General features: G+C 43.0%; 1 protein-coding gene across 2 annotated transcripts; it reads left to right on the top strand.

The window, feature by feature from the left end:
• The first annotated feature begins 2,307 nt into the window (after positions 1-2,307).
• Positions 2,308-11,623, top strand: LOC142375273 (E3 ubiquitin-protein ligase pellino homolog 2). 2 transcript variants are annotated; one of them, XM_075459246.1, is made up of 7 exons: positions 2,308-2,669; positions 6,240-6,369; positions 6,698-6,799; positions 7,526-7,723; positions 8,104-8,289; positions 8,378-8,583; positions 8,662-11,623. In XM_075459246.1, the coding sequence occupies exons 1-7, from the start codon at positions 2,590-2,592 to the stop codon at positions 9,044-9,046; spliced, it is 1,287 nt and encodes a 428-aa protein (XP_075315361.1). In that variant the 5' UTR covers positions 2,308-2,589; the 3' UTR covers positions 9,047-11,623. The 2 variants fall into 2 exon arrangements, with proteins under 2 accessions (XP_075315361.1, XP_075315360.1); XM_075459245.1 differs by having other exon boundaries at positions 8,378-11,623.
• Positions 11,624-20,511: the final 8,888 nt, after the last annotated feature.

A 20,511-nucleotide genomic window follows, 5' to 3' on the forward strand; every position in this document is an offset into this window, starting at 1 on the left:
TGATACACACAGTGAAAGTTGCGTTGCCTAGTTCTGTAAAAGAGGTGAGCGAGCTCTGAAGTTAGTTACTCTGTGACTGTGGTGGGTTTCCATTAATATAATGTGGGTTTGGTCGCTTGTTTGGTGTATCCTGATGTCATTTTATGAGTAACCACTCCTTACCTCACTTAAGTTGCAGCACTTCAGTTGCTTGTGTGAGGGAGTGCTAATACTGTCGCCCAACATGTCTGATAACAAAAATGAACATAAAACATATATTGCAGAGTCATGCTGAGAACTGTATGCTGTCTCTGTGCCTAACCCTGCATACAAGCCACCACATGTTGCACCAGCCTACCAGAATACAAATGGAGCTACTGTTTCAGATGAAGGCAGTGATGCTGTTGTGGAGACTAGGTTACTGTTACTGCATGAAATACAACCAAAAACAAAAGCAAAACAGAAAACAGAAAGTTAAAATCTACTATTTCTGGTTGGTTGCTGTGTCTTTCTAAAATTCACAGTACTATGCATCAGTCCTGAACCACCTTTCCATTATATTTTCCTTCAAGGAGCCAGGCTTTCTTGTAATCTTTTAAAGTGGGCTTTTGAGAAATAGTTCTCCTAGTTTTCCCTCGAACATTGGCTGTCTTTTCGCTCGTTTTCCAGCTCAATTCTTATACCTGACCATTTTCAGAGAAAGGTCTTTTGTTTGTTTGTTAAGCCACTTGATACCGACCTATGCATGATTCAAATATACAAAGGGACATAACTCAAAGGATAAACCCAGATTGTATTTACACTTAACTTTTAAATGTCATCTTTCAGCTCTTTGTAACCAACAGTCTGTTGCAGGACACATCATTTGTTCCCAGTTCTGTAGTTGCATCTATAGAAATGCCAAAGATAATAGTTTGACAGACATAAAATTATATTTTTACACCAACAAGGTGATTCTAAAAAATAAATAAATAAAGCTGGAAAACTGGAGGACAAAAGAATTGCCAGGCTTAAAATCTATTCACTGCAGATTGAAGAAAAGCTTTGAAATGTCCTTCAAGAAATCTGGAGTATTATTCCCAAAGACTACTTTAGCTTTAGAAATTAGCTTCTCTAAGAGGGTTCAGGCTGAGTTGTAGAAAAAAGGTGGTCATACAAATTATTGGCTTTCAGTCTTTTTTGGAATCATACAATGTGTTTTGTGCGTGTTTTAGTAAATCGCTTCACCCATGTCCTCTTTTACTGGCAGTATGTAAAGAAATTAACGGTGGCACAAGACTCTTTTTACAGTACTCTATTGGTACTTTTTTTAAAAAATTCTGCCTGACCCACTTTCTCAAAAAATAAATATAACTGAATGTGAACCAGCGTTGAGGAAAACAGAATGAACACGTCTGGGAAGAATCTACCTCATTCACTCATATCACTAAAATAATTTGATATATTAAACGGAAAAAAAAATGCACATCATATAAGACACAAAGTATTGATATATAAAAGTAAAGTTATAACTCACTCATACACATATACTAACACACAAATTAGTCCAAGTAATAACACCTGACTGACTTCATAGACTGGAAAGTTGTACTTTGCCATTGCACTGCCCTCATGTGGTCACAACGTTGCACTTTACTACACTTTCTGAGTGTGTGTGAATAATTCAGTGTATGTGTGTGTGTGTGTGTGTGTGTGTGTGTGTGTGTGTGTGTGTGTGTGTGTGTGTGTGTGTGTTTGTGTGTGCTTGTCTGAGGATGAGAAAAAAAGAGAAGAGAGGAACTGAATGTATGCTCCAGTCTGCCTATATCTGATTAGGCTCCTACATTAATGCAGAGAAGAAGAAAGGGGGTGTCGTCTGGGGTGCAATGCTGACCTACATCTTAGCTCCACCACACACCGACGAAGCCCCCCATTACGTCAGACTCTATAATGGCCAAAAAGACCAGTCTCACTTGATGTCCATACACTAATTCAAAGGAGGTAGGCTATTACTTTAAATACACTACGACACCTCTACCTGCCCGGGGATAGTAGTACTTCCTGTGAATTTCCAAATGGCTCATTTTATTCTATCAGTGGGAGCCTGCTTCCCATCATGGATGCATCCATTTGAACTTCGATAGGGGAGTTTGTTTTTTAAGCTCATTCTCTTTTTGGGTTATGGAGATTATTTTTTTAATACTCTAATATGAGAGTGTCTTTAATAGATTTCAGATTAATATAAAACAGAATATTTATCAGGAAAAATATTTTATCGAATATGTGTAAGCGCGCTCTGACTGTCATCCCCCCCCCTGTAGAACATGGTACGTCTTACACCCTGCCGTTAGCCGTTGTTGTACCCTATGCTACTGAACAGATTTGCTGCGATACAAACTAGCTTCCCACTGGCTTTAAACCAACGAAAATATGCTCCATCACGGAATTAAAATGATAAAACAAACACCAAGAAGTCTGGAAAAACTTTACCCAACTGTGCCCAAACTTTGATAGACTACAACTAAAACCACTTCTACACAGTTTCGAGTGTGTTAGCATTGTTTCATCTCACCACTATTGCCACTGGACGCGTTTTTCTTTTTTCTTCTTCTTTTGGAGCAGTCTAGTCTGATGAATTCACCGAAAAAAGACGGAGATGATGATGTGCCCGTCAAAGACCCGGTAAAATACGGAGAACTGGTCATTTTGGGGTAAGTCTCTTACAACCTTAAGGGTTAGAAATACTGTAACGGTTCGAGAAACACACCAGCTGCAAATGAACCTTAAATATGTAGCAGTTCCACCGGTTACCAATATACCAGTCGAGGACGAGGGATTTAACCCAGAATGTGATCACTATACGTCCTTACGGTTGCTTTTTAGATGGCAAAATTCATTATAGTAAAACAGCTCGGCTTATTTCTCGTTTATTGCACGTTGCCGTCTTTTTAATCGACATGTCTGGCCGTGTGGGAGTGTTGTAAAGTAACTTAATGGCTCAAACGTAGGGATATCTTCTAAAACTATACCACCGTATCGGTCTGTCTTCATTTATTGTTGCATTTTTGTTGCAAATGGTGCCAAACCGGCCGTAGCCGTACTACATAAGGCTACTACTGATGTAGCCGCTTTTTCATCAATGGTTGTAGTGGGGGTGAGCAGCGCTGTACTGCTCCTGCTGAAAACCCCAATGATGTCATACACTGCTGGATCCGTGACTGCTAAAAGTGGGGCTGAGGCTAATATCATCGTATGAAATATGCATGCACCTTGCTCATATTTCTTTTGGCTGGTTATTATGAATTAATCAAAGCCTTGGTCTGATCCATACCAAGGAGGAATGAGTAGGAGGGTGGAGGAGGAGGAGGAGAAAAGCCCCTTTACATCACTGGCGCGCACACAGTGGGCAGGATGTGCTGATGACAGCCACCAGCTTCCACAGAATTTCCAGCCCTACAGCTCCACACTATGCAGGGTCTGCAAGACCAGAAATGCCACAATACACACACACACACATATGTACATGCAGCGTCATATCCAGGCTTACAAAGGCCTCCCTCTCGCCCTGCGGTGCTTCCTGTGTATTCCAAAGATAACTGACCTAATGGCCCATCACTTCCCCTCCGGCTGAACGTGGAGCAAGGAGGCTGGAGCCAGCCTGCATCAGAATACTGATGAGTTGCCCCAGCTTGTCATTTGACCGTTTGAACAGAGACCTCCTTTACTTTCTCAGATCAGAACAAGGAAACGGAGAGTCGAATTCCTATTCTGGGTTTTTGGCTGTGTCACTTAAACCCGATCGTGCCCTTCTGAATGTGCCTTATCACTTGATGTCCTATCTCGTTGGTGGCTGGAAATGCATTCTTGTTAAGCCAATTTAAAACTGTAGTTATTGAGGTTTGATCTCGCCCAGTCAGCCTGATGGCGTCGAGGCCATTATAGGTATTCTCTTTGTGGCTTTGAACTGTTGCTGGGTGATATAGTGAAAACATTTTCTAATTTTGTGTTTTTACAGACCCATGATGTTTGTATTGGTTAGATTTATTTTGGGTCTGGCTCCTAAAAAGATCAACTGATATTAAGACAGGCTGTTCTTTCCACTGCTGCCTGTCGGATATTGTCATTTCCAGGCCTGTAAAAGATACATTCACAAGTATCTTTTACTTTAGATCTGTCACTCCTGATGATCGCATGCCCCGTGTGGTGGATGCCTGGCTAATTGCAGGCCACGTGGTCTTTGCAGTGGGAGCCCGCAACCCCTCTTTACCTTAGTTAGCCTGCAATACCGTACACCGTGTCAAGCAGCCAGCATACTCTTACACCCATGCTTATCACAATGCAACCACCATCTTGTCCTTCCCATATATTCCCCTCCACACACACCTTTTTGTTCCTGTCCACAACCCCTCTCAACACTGTCTGTGTTGCATTCCTCCGTCTCCCACCCAGTCCCCTCACTGCCAGCCTTTCAGTATGCTTGCTGAGTGCTGACTTTGACAGAAGCAGGTCTCCGCGGTGACTTACCCTCAACGAAAATAAACCCTGTGTTGGGGGGCAGAAGGAGTGAATATTTCATATTGGGCTTTACGCTGAGTGCACATGCGTGATGCTGGCCAGAAGTGCCCACAGTTGCACCTCGTGGAGCTGCCCCTCCACTCGCATCTCCCTTCGACCCTCTCGGCCTTTTCTCCTTTCCATGCTTCTTGCATCATTTCACTCATATGGCTTCAGCTCTCCAGTACTCACGGTAGCCCGTCACCGCTTCTTGTCTTCCGTCTCTGTCAACTCTTTCTCTCTTATTCTTTAGCTTAATTCGTGTCCTTTGACCTCAGAGCTCCGTCTTTACATGCGTTTCATCTGACAGACCTGGCCATGCTTAGCAGAGGCTTTGAGTCATGATCCTTGTCTAGACTTTTATGTTTGAAAAATATCCCAAATAAACACGGTTTGTTTGAAGTTTTTTTTTTTCCTCTGAGGACTTGACTCTGACAAAAGGATGTATGCCTACAGAAAATGTTTTTTTTTTTTGTTCTAATATTAGCGGAATGCGTGTTAAAAATATATAATGACATCAAACTTTCCCATATACGCGCTGACAGATGTAACCACTAAAATAGCCTTTTCTAATATTTCAACAAACTGGTATAAAGTACGAAGATGGTATAAGAACGTCGGATGGAACCTATTTCACACTTGATGTTGTTTGCATTTGTGCTGGATTTCTTTTTAAATACTTTGTACATTTTCATGCCCAGCTGTCAAAACTGAGACTTCCTGTTGATTTAATAACAGTTTCAGTGTCACGCTGTGCCTGCACTGTCAAAGCAAGCCCTGTTCCCTTAAGACCTCACCATGTGGTAAATATAGAGTGGACAGAGGAAAAAAAAACCCAGACCACATCCCCCTCTGATCTGATTAAGTTTGAATGCCTGTAAAGGCACTTGTTATCTGCAGTTATGGTATAGTGTTCTTGTCTTCTGGGTTTCCACTAAATGGTTTTGATAGGAACCATGTCCTGCTGATTAGAGAAAACCAGCTCGCTGCCTTCTGTGTGAACTTCAACTGAGAACAAATTCAGTCCAGTCAGCACTAGATGGAGGTTAAAATCAAGTCAGAATATTCTCATTCAAGGATAAAAAAAAAAGGGAGATCATCTAGTTGAGTTATGAAACTGTCCTTCGTGAGAAGAATCCGAGTTTTCATAGCTGCTTGTATTAACGGGCAAAACAATGTTTTCAAAGTAATATTCAGAATCCTAATGGGAGCACTGCTTTAAATGTTCAGTGTTAATCTGACTGTCTTCACCAGGACTCGTTTATGAAAATGAATTTGCTGTGCTGAGAACATTTCCCGTTGCAAAAAGGGGTCAGGTGATGAGTGAGCCCCTCTCGAGGCAACGAGGGCCTTAAGTACAAGCTGAGTGAGTCAGATCAAGTGCTAGTTATCCAGTTCATTGATGTTCAACAGTTTAATATGACTCACAAGTGGCAAGAATGTGCTGCTTTAATCCCTTTCAAAGGAATATGGGAAGATACATCTGCACAGATGGGATATATTGGCAGCAACACTATCATTTAAGCAGTAGCACATCATAAGTGAAGCAAGCAAACAAGATGGCAGTGTTTTTTAACGCCACTGAGCATCATCGATAAAGATCATTGAGCTGGAATGTGTTTACGCATGGTCTATCGGTTGTCTGCTAGTTAAATCTAGATTGCTAAATTGTGATCTGCTCCTTTCAGTACTCAGATTTTCTTCTGTTTTTGGTCGTCTTTCTCCAGGTATAATGGCTCTCTGCCAAGCGGAGACCGAGGACGCAGAAAAAGCCGCTTTGCTCTTTATCGACGGGCCAAAGCCAACGGCGTGAAACCCAGTGCTGTGCACATCCTGAACACACCCCAGGACAGCAAGGTGTGTGTGTGTGTGTGTGAGTGTGTTTAAACAGTGTGGCATTAGTTTCCTTCCTGTGCCCCCCTGTTGTCTTTCATGTGTGTGCTTGTGTGTGTCTACACAAGTGTATAATTGCTTGTTGATGGGCTTGTTAGTTATGAAATCAAGAGAAATTAATGGCATGTCTACATTAGATCATTGTCATTTGCTGTTGTCTCACACATTGCTTCTCAGCAACTTTCAATTTATAGAATCAAATCAAGAAACAAATCATTATATGTTGAATAAATATGTTTTAAAGTGAAAATAAGTGCATTAACTCAGCTCGTCGGTGCCGTTGTTGTTACAGGCAGTGCACAGCAGGGGGCAGCACAGCATCTCCTTTACTCTGTCCCGTAACCAGACAGTGGTGGTGGAGTACTGCCATGACAACAACACAGATATGTTCCAGGTAACGCACTCAGAAAATCAAGAAAACCATCAGTGATGACTGGGGGGGAGGAAAGGGAAAAATATATCACATTTCTGATCACGTGCAAGTTTCTCCCAAAATATCCTCTTACGTAATGCCATCAAAGTAATACTGAAGTGGGTGGATTATTTTGGGTCAGAGCTGTGACTATTTATTATTAAAAGAACGATCTTTGTGAAATGCCTCTTAAGTCTATTTTTATGCTGAGTTCTGCTCTTACTGCTATTATGCTGATAATAGTGTCAGAAATTAGCTTTATTTGCAATAACGACGCACGGCTATAAAGTTAAATGCAGCTTGCTTTAAACATAGACAGCAGATACATTTCTCCCTTAATCTGAAGGCTACCTTCGAAATAAAACTGCACATTGGTATATCTGTAACTGCTTTGTTTATTACAGAAACATTTGTTTTGTTAATTAGCTGCCAAATAAGTGTTACACATATGTGACTCACTGTATGTAGTGTAGTGCAGATGGATTCATCTGTAGACGTGATGCAGTCCTATAAGTGCATTAGTCGTCCACCCCCCCCCAGCTCATGCTTCTTCTTGTTCATGTTTTTTTAATGGCGTTTTAGAATTTAAAGTATGCAGTCAGCAGACTTTAAATGTCTTTTAGAGCAGTTTGGCTTGAAAAGACATTTGTTTCAGTTGATAATACACTGAAATGTCAGCGAACTACATCTCTGCTCCACTTCCTGCAGATCGGACGTTCAACAGAAAGTCCCATCGACTTCGTGGTTACAGACACGTCTGGTGGGGGAAAGGAAGGGGAGGATCCCTCCATCGCTCCCAGCACCATCTCTCGTTTCGCCTGCAGAGTGGTGTGTGAGCGCAACCCACCCTACACTGCACGCATCTACGCTGCAGGCTTCGACTCTTCCAAAAATATTTTTCTAGGGGTGAGCAGACCGATGATCCACAGACAAAGGTTTCTAATGGGTTGTGTGTCTTTTTGGAATCGGTGTTTAGTTTTTGCTTTCAAAAAAAGCCCTTAAATATCTTCTGTGAATGACCAGAATGGTGGTTTCATAGTAACGTGTTGTGACTTTTCTCAAAAGCCTGAAAGGAGCAGTATTTACTCAAATGTCTCTGATATTAGTGATTTCTGAATGACTGTGATTTTCTCTGTTTGGAAATGTTTAAACTACACTGTGGTATTGGCTTATGTGAATCTTTAGTATCATTTTAGCCCCATAAAGGCCAGCCATAGCAACATTCATGGCAAAAAAAAACTAACACAATTTTTTTCCAATTGTGCCTTAATGTCCTCGTCCCTCAGGAGAAAGCAACCAAATGGAAAAATCCTGATGGGCACATGGATGGCCTGACAACCAACGGGGTGTTAGTGATGCACCCAGAGGGTTTCCCAGAGGACCCAAAGCAGGGTCTGTGGAGGGAGATCTCTGTGTGCGGAGACGTTTATGCACTGCGGGAAACGCGCTCCGGACCCAGCCGGGGCAAACTGGTGAGTTGCTGCTGCTTTGGCTGTAATGTCCACATCCAGCAGGCTTCAGGACTTAACTTTGGCTCTTATGTCTGTCTGCCGCCCTCAGGCGGAGGGCGAGAGCAGCGCTCTGCGTGACGGCTCCCTAGTGGATCTGTGCGGCGCCACCCTGCTGTGGCGCACGGGTGAGGGGCTCATGCGCGCCCCCACTCTGCGCCATCTGGAGGCCCTACGTCAGGAACTTAATGCGTCCCGGCCCCAGTGTCCTGTAGGCCTCAGCACACTGGCTTTCCCCAGCCTGCCGCGCAGCCACAGGTGGGGTGTGCTTTGTTACACACATGCACACATAAACGTAGCTGCTTACAATATTAATAACTCGATGTGTTTCTGCAGCCTTGAGGAGCGTCAGCCCTGGGTCTACCTCACCTGCGGCCATGTCCACGGACGCCACGACTGGGGCCAGAGATCTCAAGGAGTGCAGGAACCAGGGGAGGGTGACGGCTCCACAGCCCGTCGAGAATGCCCCCTGTGCCGGAGTGTGGGTCCGTACGTGCCCCTGTGGCTGGGCTCTGAGCCCGCTGTGTACGTAGACGCAGGAGCTCCCACCCACGCTTTCGTGCCGTGTGGCCACGTCTGCTCAGAGAGGACAGCCAGGTACTGGGCGGAGACTCCTCTGCCCCACGGAACGCACGCCTTTAGGCCCGTCTGCCCCTTCTGCTCCTCGGCCCTCAGCACCCCCGGCTGGACACGGCTCATCTTCCAGGGCCCCATCGACTAGTCGCTTCTCCTCAGCAACCACTGTCACAACGACAAGAAGCTACCTGAGCTTAATTTATGTTACAGAAGTTGACGAGTAAGGAAAGGTAATGAATTCGGAGTGCTTAAGTCACTCTGGGTGAATAACAGCGCTCCTTAACGTCGTGTTACCGAATGTAGCTCAGAGCTGAAGAATCCCTTCTTTTGTTTATCCGTCAGTGCTTCAAGATCAGGAGGATACATGAAAGCAAACATGACAGGATAATCAACGCTCTCATGTAGACAGCATTTCTTTTAAATTCTAAGAGATACGTCCTCTGTCGTGCAGGATTCATATATTTTTATGCTAGCTGATTTGAATGATCACCCATCTTTCAACACAACAGTTCTCAGAGCTTAAATGATGCTGCTCGACCCTCTTCAAACATGCATTTTCCCCATATTATGAAACGACACAGCCCCAGTATAACTATCAGGTCTGAACACCGTTTTTGTCCTTATCAAATGACACGTACACTATGAAATGATGAGTAGCTTTTTGCACATACAAAATGAATGGCCTTGACTCTCAGTTTAACAGCATCGATTGCAGGTATCTGTGTTCTCAACTTGCTCCACTCAACCTGATATCCTACGACTTCTCTACCCTCTGAAACACAGTGTAATGAAATGCTTCTTCTTTTTTTTTCCCCGCATTGGTGGCAGCAGCACTTTGACAACTTTCCTCAGAAACCAACTTCATTCTCATTTAACCTCTGGTTTCTTTACAGATATGCATTTTGAGCCCCGCCCGAACAGTTGGTGTTGGCTGCTGGCTTATGCTGAACGGGTGGTTGGCTGAGGGGCTGGTGCTTCCATGCAGCATTTAAAATTCCATGAAAGCAAATTTGCAGCTCTCGTCTCTATGCACCGACGCCCCTTATGTCGTATTCGGTTGGAAAGCAAATGCGGTATGCCCCGAAGGAGCGCTACATTCAGTAGATCTTACCCTAATTGCGCAGCAAAATGAGGATAAACAAAAGGCAGGGAATGTAACTGGATAAACTCCACTCACAACTCTCTAAAGCAATAATAGCACTAGCACAGATAAGCTACATCTTGTGCTTTATTCAGCCAAGCGTTAGGTCAGCGGCCCCCTCAAACGGAGGGGAAATGGTCTCCAGGTTAAGGGCTCAACCAGAAGCGTGTTCGATGCCATCACTCATCGATCGAGTGTGGGTGCTGTAACCAAAGCACGAGACTTTAAAGATGAGCAACCAAATGAGCGGATGAATACCTACCACATGATTAGATATCAACATCCTCATTACAGTCCCAGAAATCGGTCGGCGTAGACCTCAGACCACACTGCGTCACTTCTGTTATTAGTTCAAACACACTTCTGGTTAGTGAATCGTGCTGAAACAGGGTCCGCGTTAGTGTGTGTCGGTAGGTTTGATCTCGTGTAACCTCAAAAAAAGAAAATCTTTTCTGTTTCAAAGAAAACTATTTTGTTAGGAAACGGGGTAAATGGGTTTATTTGGGGGAAATGAGAATTCTTTTAGATGTTCAGTGTTAAAAAAAAACCTAAAAAAAACAAACAAACAAAAAAAAAACTATTTTTATAGCTGAAAGTTGGTTTTAGTTGACTGACCTTAATCAGTGTAAGCGAGTTCCGTATGTGTCCAGATTAAAACCGTGTGGTAGATGTAGGAGAGCCCGTAAGTGAGAAATCGTTGCCAACACTGTGTCCACCTACACACTGCTACCGTGAAGCATTGCCCAGACAATGAATGTAGCCAAATACTCGGGCTATATTTAGCCTCCGCTGGTGCTCATATTGAATGGTCTATATTGTGATACTATTTTTGTAACTGAATATTACGGTGTTGCTTGGTGAACTCGTTCCAAATGTGTGGTCCTTTTCAATGATAGCCTCAAGTATGGAAGACAAGACATAACTGATTATACACACTCACATGGGAATTGTGTCTAGCTCGCATGTGCTGAACGTACACATCCAGTATGTACACTACACGTACGCGTATTCGAAAACTTTGCACGTGGATCGCCAACTCGTTGCTCACGCGGAGGGCGTTGGTCGCGGGTCAAGTTGTCTTCCGAATCCTCGGTTGGTTTAAAAAAAAATTTCACACATTTCTGAGAGGAAGAAAAAAACAGAACCTAGAAAAATCCTCATACTTGATAGATCTTTGTGAATCAGACCTCTCAAATCCCACGTCCACTACTATGCCAACATTTTGTACTCGGACGCGTTCTGGAACATTTCAAGCTCATGAATGTGAGCATATCGTTGCATAATGTGCCCAGAATTTGTCGTGTGGTGGATAAGTGACGTGGTGTTGATAATTGTTGTAGCTCAGGATAAGCGATCTCAGACTGAAGGAAGCCTGGTGGAAGATGCGTGGAGTCAAAAAGTATCCCAAATGATTTAAAAAAAAAAAAAAAAAAAAAAAAAACAAGTACAGGACATGAAACGTGGGAGTATCTACTTCTAATGTCCAAATTACAGAAGGCATGGCCAGTGGTGTAGTGGTGCTTTGAGATTAGTTTTCTAAGCGGTCTTTCCACCAAAGGATGCATTTCTTGTGTTATAAACGGTGACGTGTAAGATGATTTACACGGTTACATAGTTGATTCATCCAAATCTGGGCCTGTAGAATTTGCACATTGACCCTTAACTAAACTGCTGCTTGACGTCAGGGAGCAAGGATCACTATGAAACTGAAATAGCCAGAGAAAAGGTCCAGATTTCCTCAAATTCCATACATGATTATGCAAAATTGAACTCATCCTCCTTAACCCATCCCCACCTGAAAATTGAACAGTTGTTTCTCTTTCATGATTCCGAAAACCAGCTTTTGTTTGGCTGGTTCCCTTCATCTTCCTGTTAATTTAATTCCCCCTTTATTGTAAATCTCTCAAATTGTCGTGCCTAAACACAACTGACTCGTCCAAAGAAGGCAGCGAGCACCAGTCAGAGGAGACGACGACTGCGTCACGCTTCTCACCCTCCCAGGTTTTTAATGAATAACTGAAATATAAGTAAATATGTTGAGTTTGCCTCCATATTTGCTGCACTACACCACTGGGCATGATCACCAGGTCAGTTATATACGGGTCTTTCTAAAAAAGTGAACCAGGCTCCATCAGGCAGTGGAAACATCTCTGTCAGCTGCTCTTTATAAATCATGCCAAATCCAGTCAATTCTGCGTTTGAGGATGTAAATGTACAACAGCGCATTGGCATGTGGATGGATGATCGTTGCAGCACCCCCATTCGCGTTCAGTTTCTTTCAGCTAGTTTTCCTTCACTCTTCCCTTTGCCTTCTTCTTCTTTTGAACCCGCTCACTGGGTTTAGAGCCCCCCTCCCGTGTAATTTCCTTTTATATATATTTTTTTTAAGATTTTTAGTCGCGAGGAAAATCTCAGAAACAATATTTTTAACACAGAATCGCTTTGTTTTGAATCCACCTGTGACACCACGAGCTCTTCTCAAACGTAGTTTTATTTTTTATTTTTATTTTTTTTTCATTTTCTATCAAAATGAGCCTCCTCCCAGACGGCAAAACCACAAAACTCCTCAACTTACAGTGTAAACTCACTTGATTACAGGCGAGTGCGTAGCTGACATGTATAATACAGCGTAAAACCTCACAATTAACAATGCATTCCTTTAAATATATCTGTTATGTGCAGCGATTTTTGTATAATTTTATAACATATTCTTCTGTAATTGTCCGGTGCACAGACAATCGCTATACACATGTCAATAAACCAGTGGAAAGAAAACACTTGTCCGTCTCTTTTTCATCCTCAACCAACTCGGCATCCAGTGAAGAACGTTGTTACACAAAGTATTGGTGAATTGAATTTAAAGGGACAAAAAGCCACACGCCGCTTCCAGCAGAGGGCGCTCTCCACTTGCACTGGGGTTGAGTCAGGCACGCCGGTGAGGTTGCTTTGAATTGCATCACCTCTTTAGAAATAATCATCTGTTTTGATGAGCAGTTTTGGCAGTCGTGAGGAGTACATCCCCATGCAAATGTGATGGAAAAGCAGAAAATGTACAGAATGCTCGATTTCAAATGGCAACTTTAAGGACTTTGCAAAGAATTCAAGATGTGAAAGGCCCCGGAAGAGCTGCTGAGAGTGTTGTCTTTCAGAAGTTTGTGCAGAAATGATGGCGCGCTTAAAGCTTGAGGAGGAGTCTTCTTTACAAAGAGGCCCGTTTCACGGGTGTCTCTGTATATAAAGACTCTCAGAGCAGGGAAAGGAGAAAAACACCAGCCTTCCTTCCGACATTTCAGAGAGACTGAATGGTGTAAATTCTTGTTAAAATGCCCCTTCGGTTCAGATAAAAATTTGCAATATCACATTCATTTCTTCTTCTTTTTTTTTTTTACCTGACATAATTACAGTCTCTGAACAGTTTTGATACCTGACCTTTTTGTCCTCCACTTCAGGGCACTGAGTGTAAATGTTACAAAAGGAGGACACTGAGTGCAACATGAAACATTGTGCCGGAATGCTTCCGTGATTCCCAGAGACATTAAATGGACACGAAAAATAGTCAAGGTGCTGGAAGGAGAGTGATTAAAAACCAAGGCTTTTCTAGAGGGTCGGGGCGGCGTTAAAAAGCAGTACACTGGGAAAAAAAAAGAATTCCTGAAGTAAATTGAGTTTATCCATCAGAATAGTCCAATTTTAAAGAATCCCAGACCTAGTGATGATACCCAGCAATGTTCTGTGGCCTCTATGTGTGTTTGGGTTCTGTAGCGTGGATGATAGAGGCAGAGTTGAGCCATACCGTTGAATTCTCAGTGGAGGGATTTGTGGGTTTTGATCCGAGCTAATTAATGTGAATCCCTCAATGGGAGTGCTATCTGTGGCGGAGAAGTTTGAAGGGGACTCTTCAGTCCCTGTGTGGGCAACAAAAAACACGGCCCGTGAGTTTATGTGTGTTGGAAGAACGCAAAAGTTGTCGGGAGTCTGTGTGTGTGTGTGTGTGTGTGTGTGTGTGTGTGTGTGTGTTTGTGTGTGTTTTAATCAAAGGCTCTGAAATTTTAACTCTACTCTGCTACTGAGGTAGCAAAGGAAGGGCCTTTGTGCCATTGTTCCGCCAATCCACCCATTAGCTACAAACACTGGGAAACTTTAATGAAGCTGGGGCAAGAGACGATTAATTAACTTTAAGACTTTCACCTCTTTTCTTTTCATTTTTTTTTCTTTCCTACATATTACACTGAGCCACTGAAAGTGTTCATTTGGCCACGTAATTTCCAAATCCAATTAACGCCAATATTAATGCACCACAATCTGCTTTGCTGTGTTCTGTAGTCTTATAAGGCTATTCTCTTTTGTGGCTCGACTGTCAGCGAATGCCTGCGCACGTAAGCCGAGCAGAATACATTAAACAGGGGTTAAGAGTTGTAATAACTTTGATTATTTTATGGAGTTTATTATGCTGTGTTATCCTGTTAGGGAGGTGATGTTGTGGCAGTGGATTGGTAATCCAGACTTGGAGTCTTGTGGTCTCCCACTATGTCACCATGGATGCATTCATCACACATCTCTTGGATGGGGAGGCCCATCCTGGACGTGGGTGGGAAAAGAATTATGACAAAGGAGCATATTTGTCACATAAACCCAACAATCTTAAACAGTGGGTTGGTCTATAACCTCTTCATGCCACCGTGATCGAATGACCATTTTCACTCAACACAGTATGTTGCAGCATTTGAAGACATAACCTGAAAGTGGTGTCCCGCAAGCAGGAAATCCTTTATCAATTCCGCGCCGAGCACAAGTTATTTTCAGATAATCAGACAGTCAGTGGACCTGTGTTCTGCGGTCAGATGAGTCCACGTTTCAGCTGATTCGGGGAAAGAAAACTGACACCTGGTTCCACAGTACATGCCAAAGAACAAAGTACGTGAGTGTCCAATGCGATGATGACTCACATCCTGCATGTGTGAAGGTACCACTGATGTCGAGGCCTATACAAGAGAGACATTTGCTACCATTAGGGTGACATCTTTTGTGGTGAGGTCCGCAGTTATTTCACCAAAACGATGCCAGAACCTCATGCTGCACAACTTACAAATGCTGTCTATGGCTGAGAGCTGGTGAACATTGTTTCATCATGCTAGAGGTGGAAGAATAAGCCTCTTGAAGCGTCTGCACGGATAGAGGTAAGTGAGAAAATAGGCTTGTAATTTAAGTCTTTAATGACATCTAACCGGTTCCGTAAATGTACACCCATGTTATTTTAAATGGATAATGCGGATTCAGGGGATTTTCAAATAGATTAACTTTCACAACCGATTGTGATTGCTTAAAAACGTTAGGTTTTTTGGGTCAAGCGAAGCCAGAACCCTCCCTGTGATGACACGATGAACAGCACCGGCCCCCACCAGTTGGAATCTGCAACATTCCCTTTGTCATGAGGACTGCATTTCCATTGACTGGTTTGAGTAAGCTAAGCTGAGGCCGGTCACCACAAGGTGGCGGAGTAAACTACATCACAAGTGTCTGAAATTCAGTAGAAGAAGTCGCCCCAACCAGAAGCAAACAAAACAACAACAACTGTGGTGGACAGCCACAAAGGAATTACTTTAATCTCTGGGGACATCTGGGATATAACATCATATCTGTGAAGACACCGGCCCGCTACCTCAATTTATTTAATCTTTGCCACGTCAGACGTGAGTCATTTCAGTTGTTTCCACTATTCCCAACGCATTTTCAAGCCAAAACTGCCTTGAACATGTTGTTTTCGATTTGCGCGTTAGTGGAAGTTCACAATTGACAAAGAATTGACAAATAAACATCTGGCTTTGTTTCAAGATTAAAACCGAAACCGTTAAACAGTTTACATGATTTAAGGAATTTTGTGAAAAAGTAAGCAAATGTATTTCTAATGATTTAGTATATTTATGACTGGATTTCTCTGTGCACAAATTTTCACAAACCGAACGATCAAGCAGTGATGGAAACTGTCAGCAGGTAATTCCTCAATGAAAGTAGCGACAGCAGCTGCGATCCCAACGCCTATTTCAGAAAAACACGGCATTTAAAAAAAAAAAAATTCTTCTCCCTCTTCTTTTTCTCTGGCTGACAGGCTGTGAAAAATTCAAATCTCTGGTCTGGTTAATATACGTAAAGTACTGCATATGCCATTAGATATTAACCCAATGTCCATGTTTAAAAATAACCTTTTGGAAAGCTGCAATGAAAATGTTCCGTATGTTATCATCATGTGAGAAGTCAACTACGGCAGCTTCACGGTCGTTGATACGATTGATAATGTTACTGCATTATTCTTTCAGTTTCTGCTCCTTTTTGAGTTCTTTATTACTGTGCAAGCTTAACTTGTCCCTTGTTTTGATGAGAAAAACTCCTGTTGCAGAATCCCGCTGCCGCTTAGTGAATATAGGCCAAACATTTTCCTAAATTTTCCTCTTTTCTCCCTCAGAGCTGCGCTCGGCTGCGTGACCAATAAGAGCCTCGAGGACGCATTGCTGTAATTCTCTGTAAATGACACCTAATGAAGTTGCTGTTTCCTCTCATCACTTTGTGTCTTTCAGTGGTGCTCGGATGATGCAAGCGTGTGCCATTTTTTCCGTTTTCTTGGTTGGAAATCTGCGTGTTCCTCCTCTCCTTTTTTCCCCCTCTCATCAGCACCTTCAGCGGTCAGGGACGAGCGCTCTCCTCTTTGGTTGTATCAAGCACAAGCTCAATTAACATTGCATGAAAGGTGAGAGCCGTTTCGAAAACATTTCTCATTACACCTTATCGCTGGGCCACAGAGAGGGGGGGCAACATGAGGCAAATTAGAGGGGTGAATGGGAGATGGAGGACTGGAGACATCAAAGTGTTCCTGCTCTATTTAAATTGAGTGATCTTGTGTGAAAGATCCACACCACATAAAGATTAACCCCATCCACCCTCCCACACGAGCACACACACACACACGCGGCTCATAAAACACACCCACATACCCTTGGATTTATGTGTCAGGGGTTAATAACTATGAGGATGAGGACACTGAGGGGGATTTGTGTGGGGTGTTCCTGCAATTATGTGTGTGTGGGTGGGTGTGTGGGCCTGTTGGTTGTGTTTATGTTTATATGCTAGCAAAGTTGTTTGTGAGTATGAGTGAAAAGGAGAAGAGAGTCGGAGATCACACAGCAAGAGCACAAGAGGCTCAGTTTCATCGTGGACTGACAGCACTCCCACCAGCACCACTGAACAGATCTGCCAGGACTCTTCAGGAACACACACACACACACACCTACACACACACAAACACAGAGAAGATCTGTCGCCTGTTCTTTAACAATTTCATCATGTCCCTTTTCACTCGTTTTTATTTACAGAACTGCTCAGCTTGAGTGTGTGTGTGTGCGCGCTTCGTGTTTGTATTTCTGTTTTCCTTTGGATGCATGTTTCCGCCGTACCTGTTGTTTTTCACATTAAAAGAGTTTGTGTGCCTCCTCCGCCTCCCCACAAGTTGCCTTCATGCCGCGTGTGTGCCTGCTCAATCCCACCCGGTGGATTAGTGACGTCGGCGGAGCTCACCCTCTCCCTCCGATAAGGGCGTGCGGCGCTGCCTCCCGCTCCCTGCTCCCCATACTCAATTTCAGATAGTGCTAATGGAATCTGTCCCGCGCGATTGTAATGCGAACGAGACTCATTTTCCACGCAGCTTGGAACTGTCAGCTTGGCAGGACGGTGGGGGGTGTTGGATGGAAGGAGAGGAGAGGAGGACCAGTAAAGACAGGGTTGTTGGTGTGATGAGGAGGGAGAGGATGAGGGTGAGTGTGTGTGGCTGACATGGTAGACCTCTCCTTTCTGGAGTCAGTGTACTGACCTGATTGTGCACTCCTGTGTTCACTGAACAAGCTATGCACAACCCCAATGAATGTTTTAAAGCTATGCAAAATGTAAATAAAAACTGATTGCAAGGATTTGCAAATCTCATAAACCAATATTTCATTCCCAATTGAACAGCAACATGTCTCGAAAAAAAGTTTGGAAAGGTCCATGTTTACCGCTTTACAGCATCCCATCTTCTTTTACCCATAGTCCTTAAACATCTGGAAACTGGGGAGACCAGTTGTTGGACCTTTGGGAGAGGAATGTTGCCCCCTTCTTGCCCGGTATTGGATGCTAGCTGCTCTACAGTTCTGAGTCTTTCTGTGTGTAACCGGTATGAAATGGTTTTAATGGTTAATAGATGGAGACCACACTGCTGCTCTTTCAAAGGTTTTTTTTATTCTCCAACCTTTCCTCACGAACATCACAAAAGAGAGCGCAATTACAATGACGCAAACAATAGCGCAAATAAGTGAAATATGGAGCAACGTAGACAAAATAAAATGACAAATATAAGTGACAAAATGGGAGCTCACCTTTCCTCACGAACATCACAAAAGAGAGGAAGAGTTTTGGCGGGACCGTATCTTTTGTCACAAAAGTTGCTCCCCCATAAAAGAATGTACAGAAACAGTAAACGAAAACGAAAGTTCCACCTGACTAATCTTATAAATGTCATAAAAACAATTAAAACAATAATTTTGTGGAATTATACACAAGTCAAATTAACCCTTGTTACATGTGTTGCATTTTATGATGCACCAAAAGGTCTGGACTGCAATCAGGCCGGTCCAGCACCCAGACAAAACCATGCTGTTGCTATAGATGTAGTGTGAGGTTTAGCAATGCCTTGCTGAAATATGCAAAGCTTTCCCTAAAAAAAAGAGGGATTGCCTAGATGGGAACACGAGTTACTCTAAAACCTGTAAATACCTTTTACCATTGATGGTGCCTTTTCATATGTGAAAGTTGACAGTTCCATAGACAGTAATTCATCCCCACACCATTTTGAACTGAACAGGGATAACAGGCTGGACCTTCTCGTCTGTATTATGGAGAATGTGGCATTCGTGTTTTTTTTCAAAATAATTTAAAACTACGATTCAACTGACCACAGAACGGGTTCCCATTTTAAATTACATTTGGCCTGGAGAAGATGATGCCATTTCTGCATCATGTTCACATATGGCTTCTTCTTTGCATGATAGAGCTTTAACTTGCATTTGTTGATGGTAGGGTGAACTATGTTCACAGACAATGATTTCTGGAGGTTTGCCAGAGTGCATGCAGTTGTTTCCCAGACAGAATCGTGGCTGTTTTTAACGCAGTTACGCCTGAGGGCCCAAAGGTCACAGGCATTCAGCATTGATTGTTGTATCTTGTGTACAGAGATGCCTCCCAAATTGTCAAAAACTGATAATGAACATTATTGTGACATTGCTCCACACTTTGTCGATGCAGTTTTTCACAGATTGCTGAACCTCTGCCCATTTTTACTTCTGAGAGACTCTGTTTCTCGAGGGTGCTCTTTTTACACCAAATCGCGTTACTGACCTGTTTCCAATTTGTAATTACGTTGTACTAATTGGGATGTTCTCTAGCCATTATTCAATTAAAAATATTGAGTCAGATAAAGTTTTGCTTAAAGTTCCCACTTTTGGTTACACTTTTTTTACCTTTTAATGATGGAGTCTGTTTCTCCAATGTAAGGTGTGATGTTTATTATTCTGTAACATGAGCACAAACGAGGCAGTGCGAGTGAAAATGGTCCACTTTAATAAGCATTTCAAGAGTGTTTGCCGAAGCAAAGACAAACACAGGTTGGTTCAAACAAAATTGCAGGCAGTGACCAAACTACTCCGATCATGAACATACCAGGACGGCTGACGGGGTGAGCATCCGAGGACAAATTATTTCATTAACTCCACGCGAGTTATTAAAGCTTCAAAAAGTTTATGGGATTGAATTTGGAGGCCAGTTTTTAGGATGAACGGCTCATGTTAATAATTTCTCTTTAAGCACATTTTAAAAAGTTCAGTCCTGATGTTATTTTGACTGTGAACGTCTCCATGTGCGGTTGAGCCCGAGTGTGATTGGACGTGTTTTGAGTCCAGGTGTGTTTGAATCAGCAGCCTGCAGGTGGCAGCGTGTGCATAATGAACAGTTGAAAAGACTGGCCACTAAAAACCTGACCTCCTCTCCTCGCCGGGCTTTTCTCGTCCTCGCCGCTTTGTTACATCTTCATTTTGTTGTTGTCTTTGCTTTGTGTCTTTGTTTTGCGCATTCTGTCGTACAAGTAACTTTCTTTGCTTTAGAATTCAGAGTTTAGTAGTAATGACAGTGGATATGATTCGAAGAAATTACACAGGGCAGAGGTGATCCAGGTCTCTGTAATGCCCCCCTTTTTCTTTCTTTTTTTTTTATCCTCCCAATCTCCACTCATTTAGTGATGCACAGTTCAGCAAAGGGAGTAGAGGGAAATGCCTGTTTGGCAGTGTTACAGGGATTACAGTGGTGGCGGGCATCTTTAATCTGGGACAGACTGTAGCATTTGTCTGCACTTAAAACTGCCACCAGTCACCTTGTAAAAACACCAAACACTGCTG

The sequence above is a fragment of the Odontesthes bonariensis genome, chromosome 24, assembly GCF_027942865.1.
Source record: "Odontesthes bonariensis isolate fOdoBon6 chromosome 24, fOdoBon6.hap1, whole genome shotgun sequence".
Taxonomy (NCBI): Eukaryota; Metazoa; Chordata; class Actinopteri; order Atheriniformes; family Atherinopsidae; genus Odontesthes; species Odontesthes bonariensis.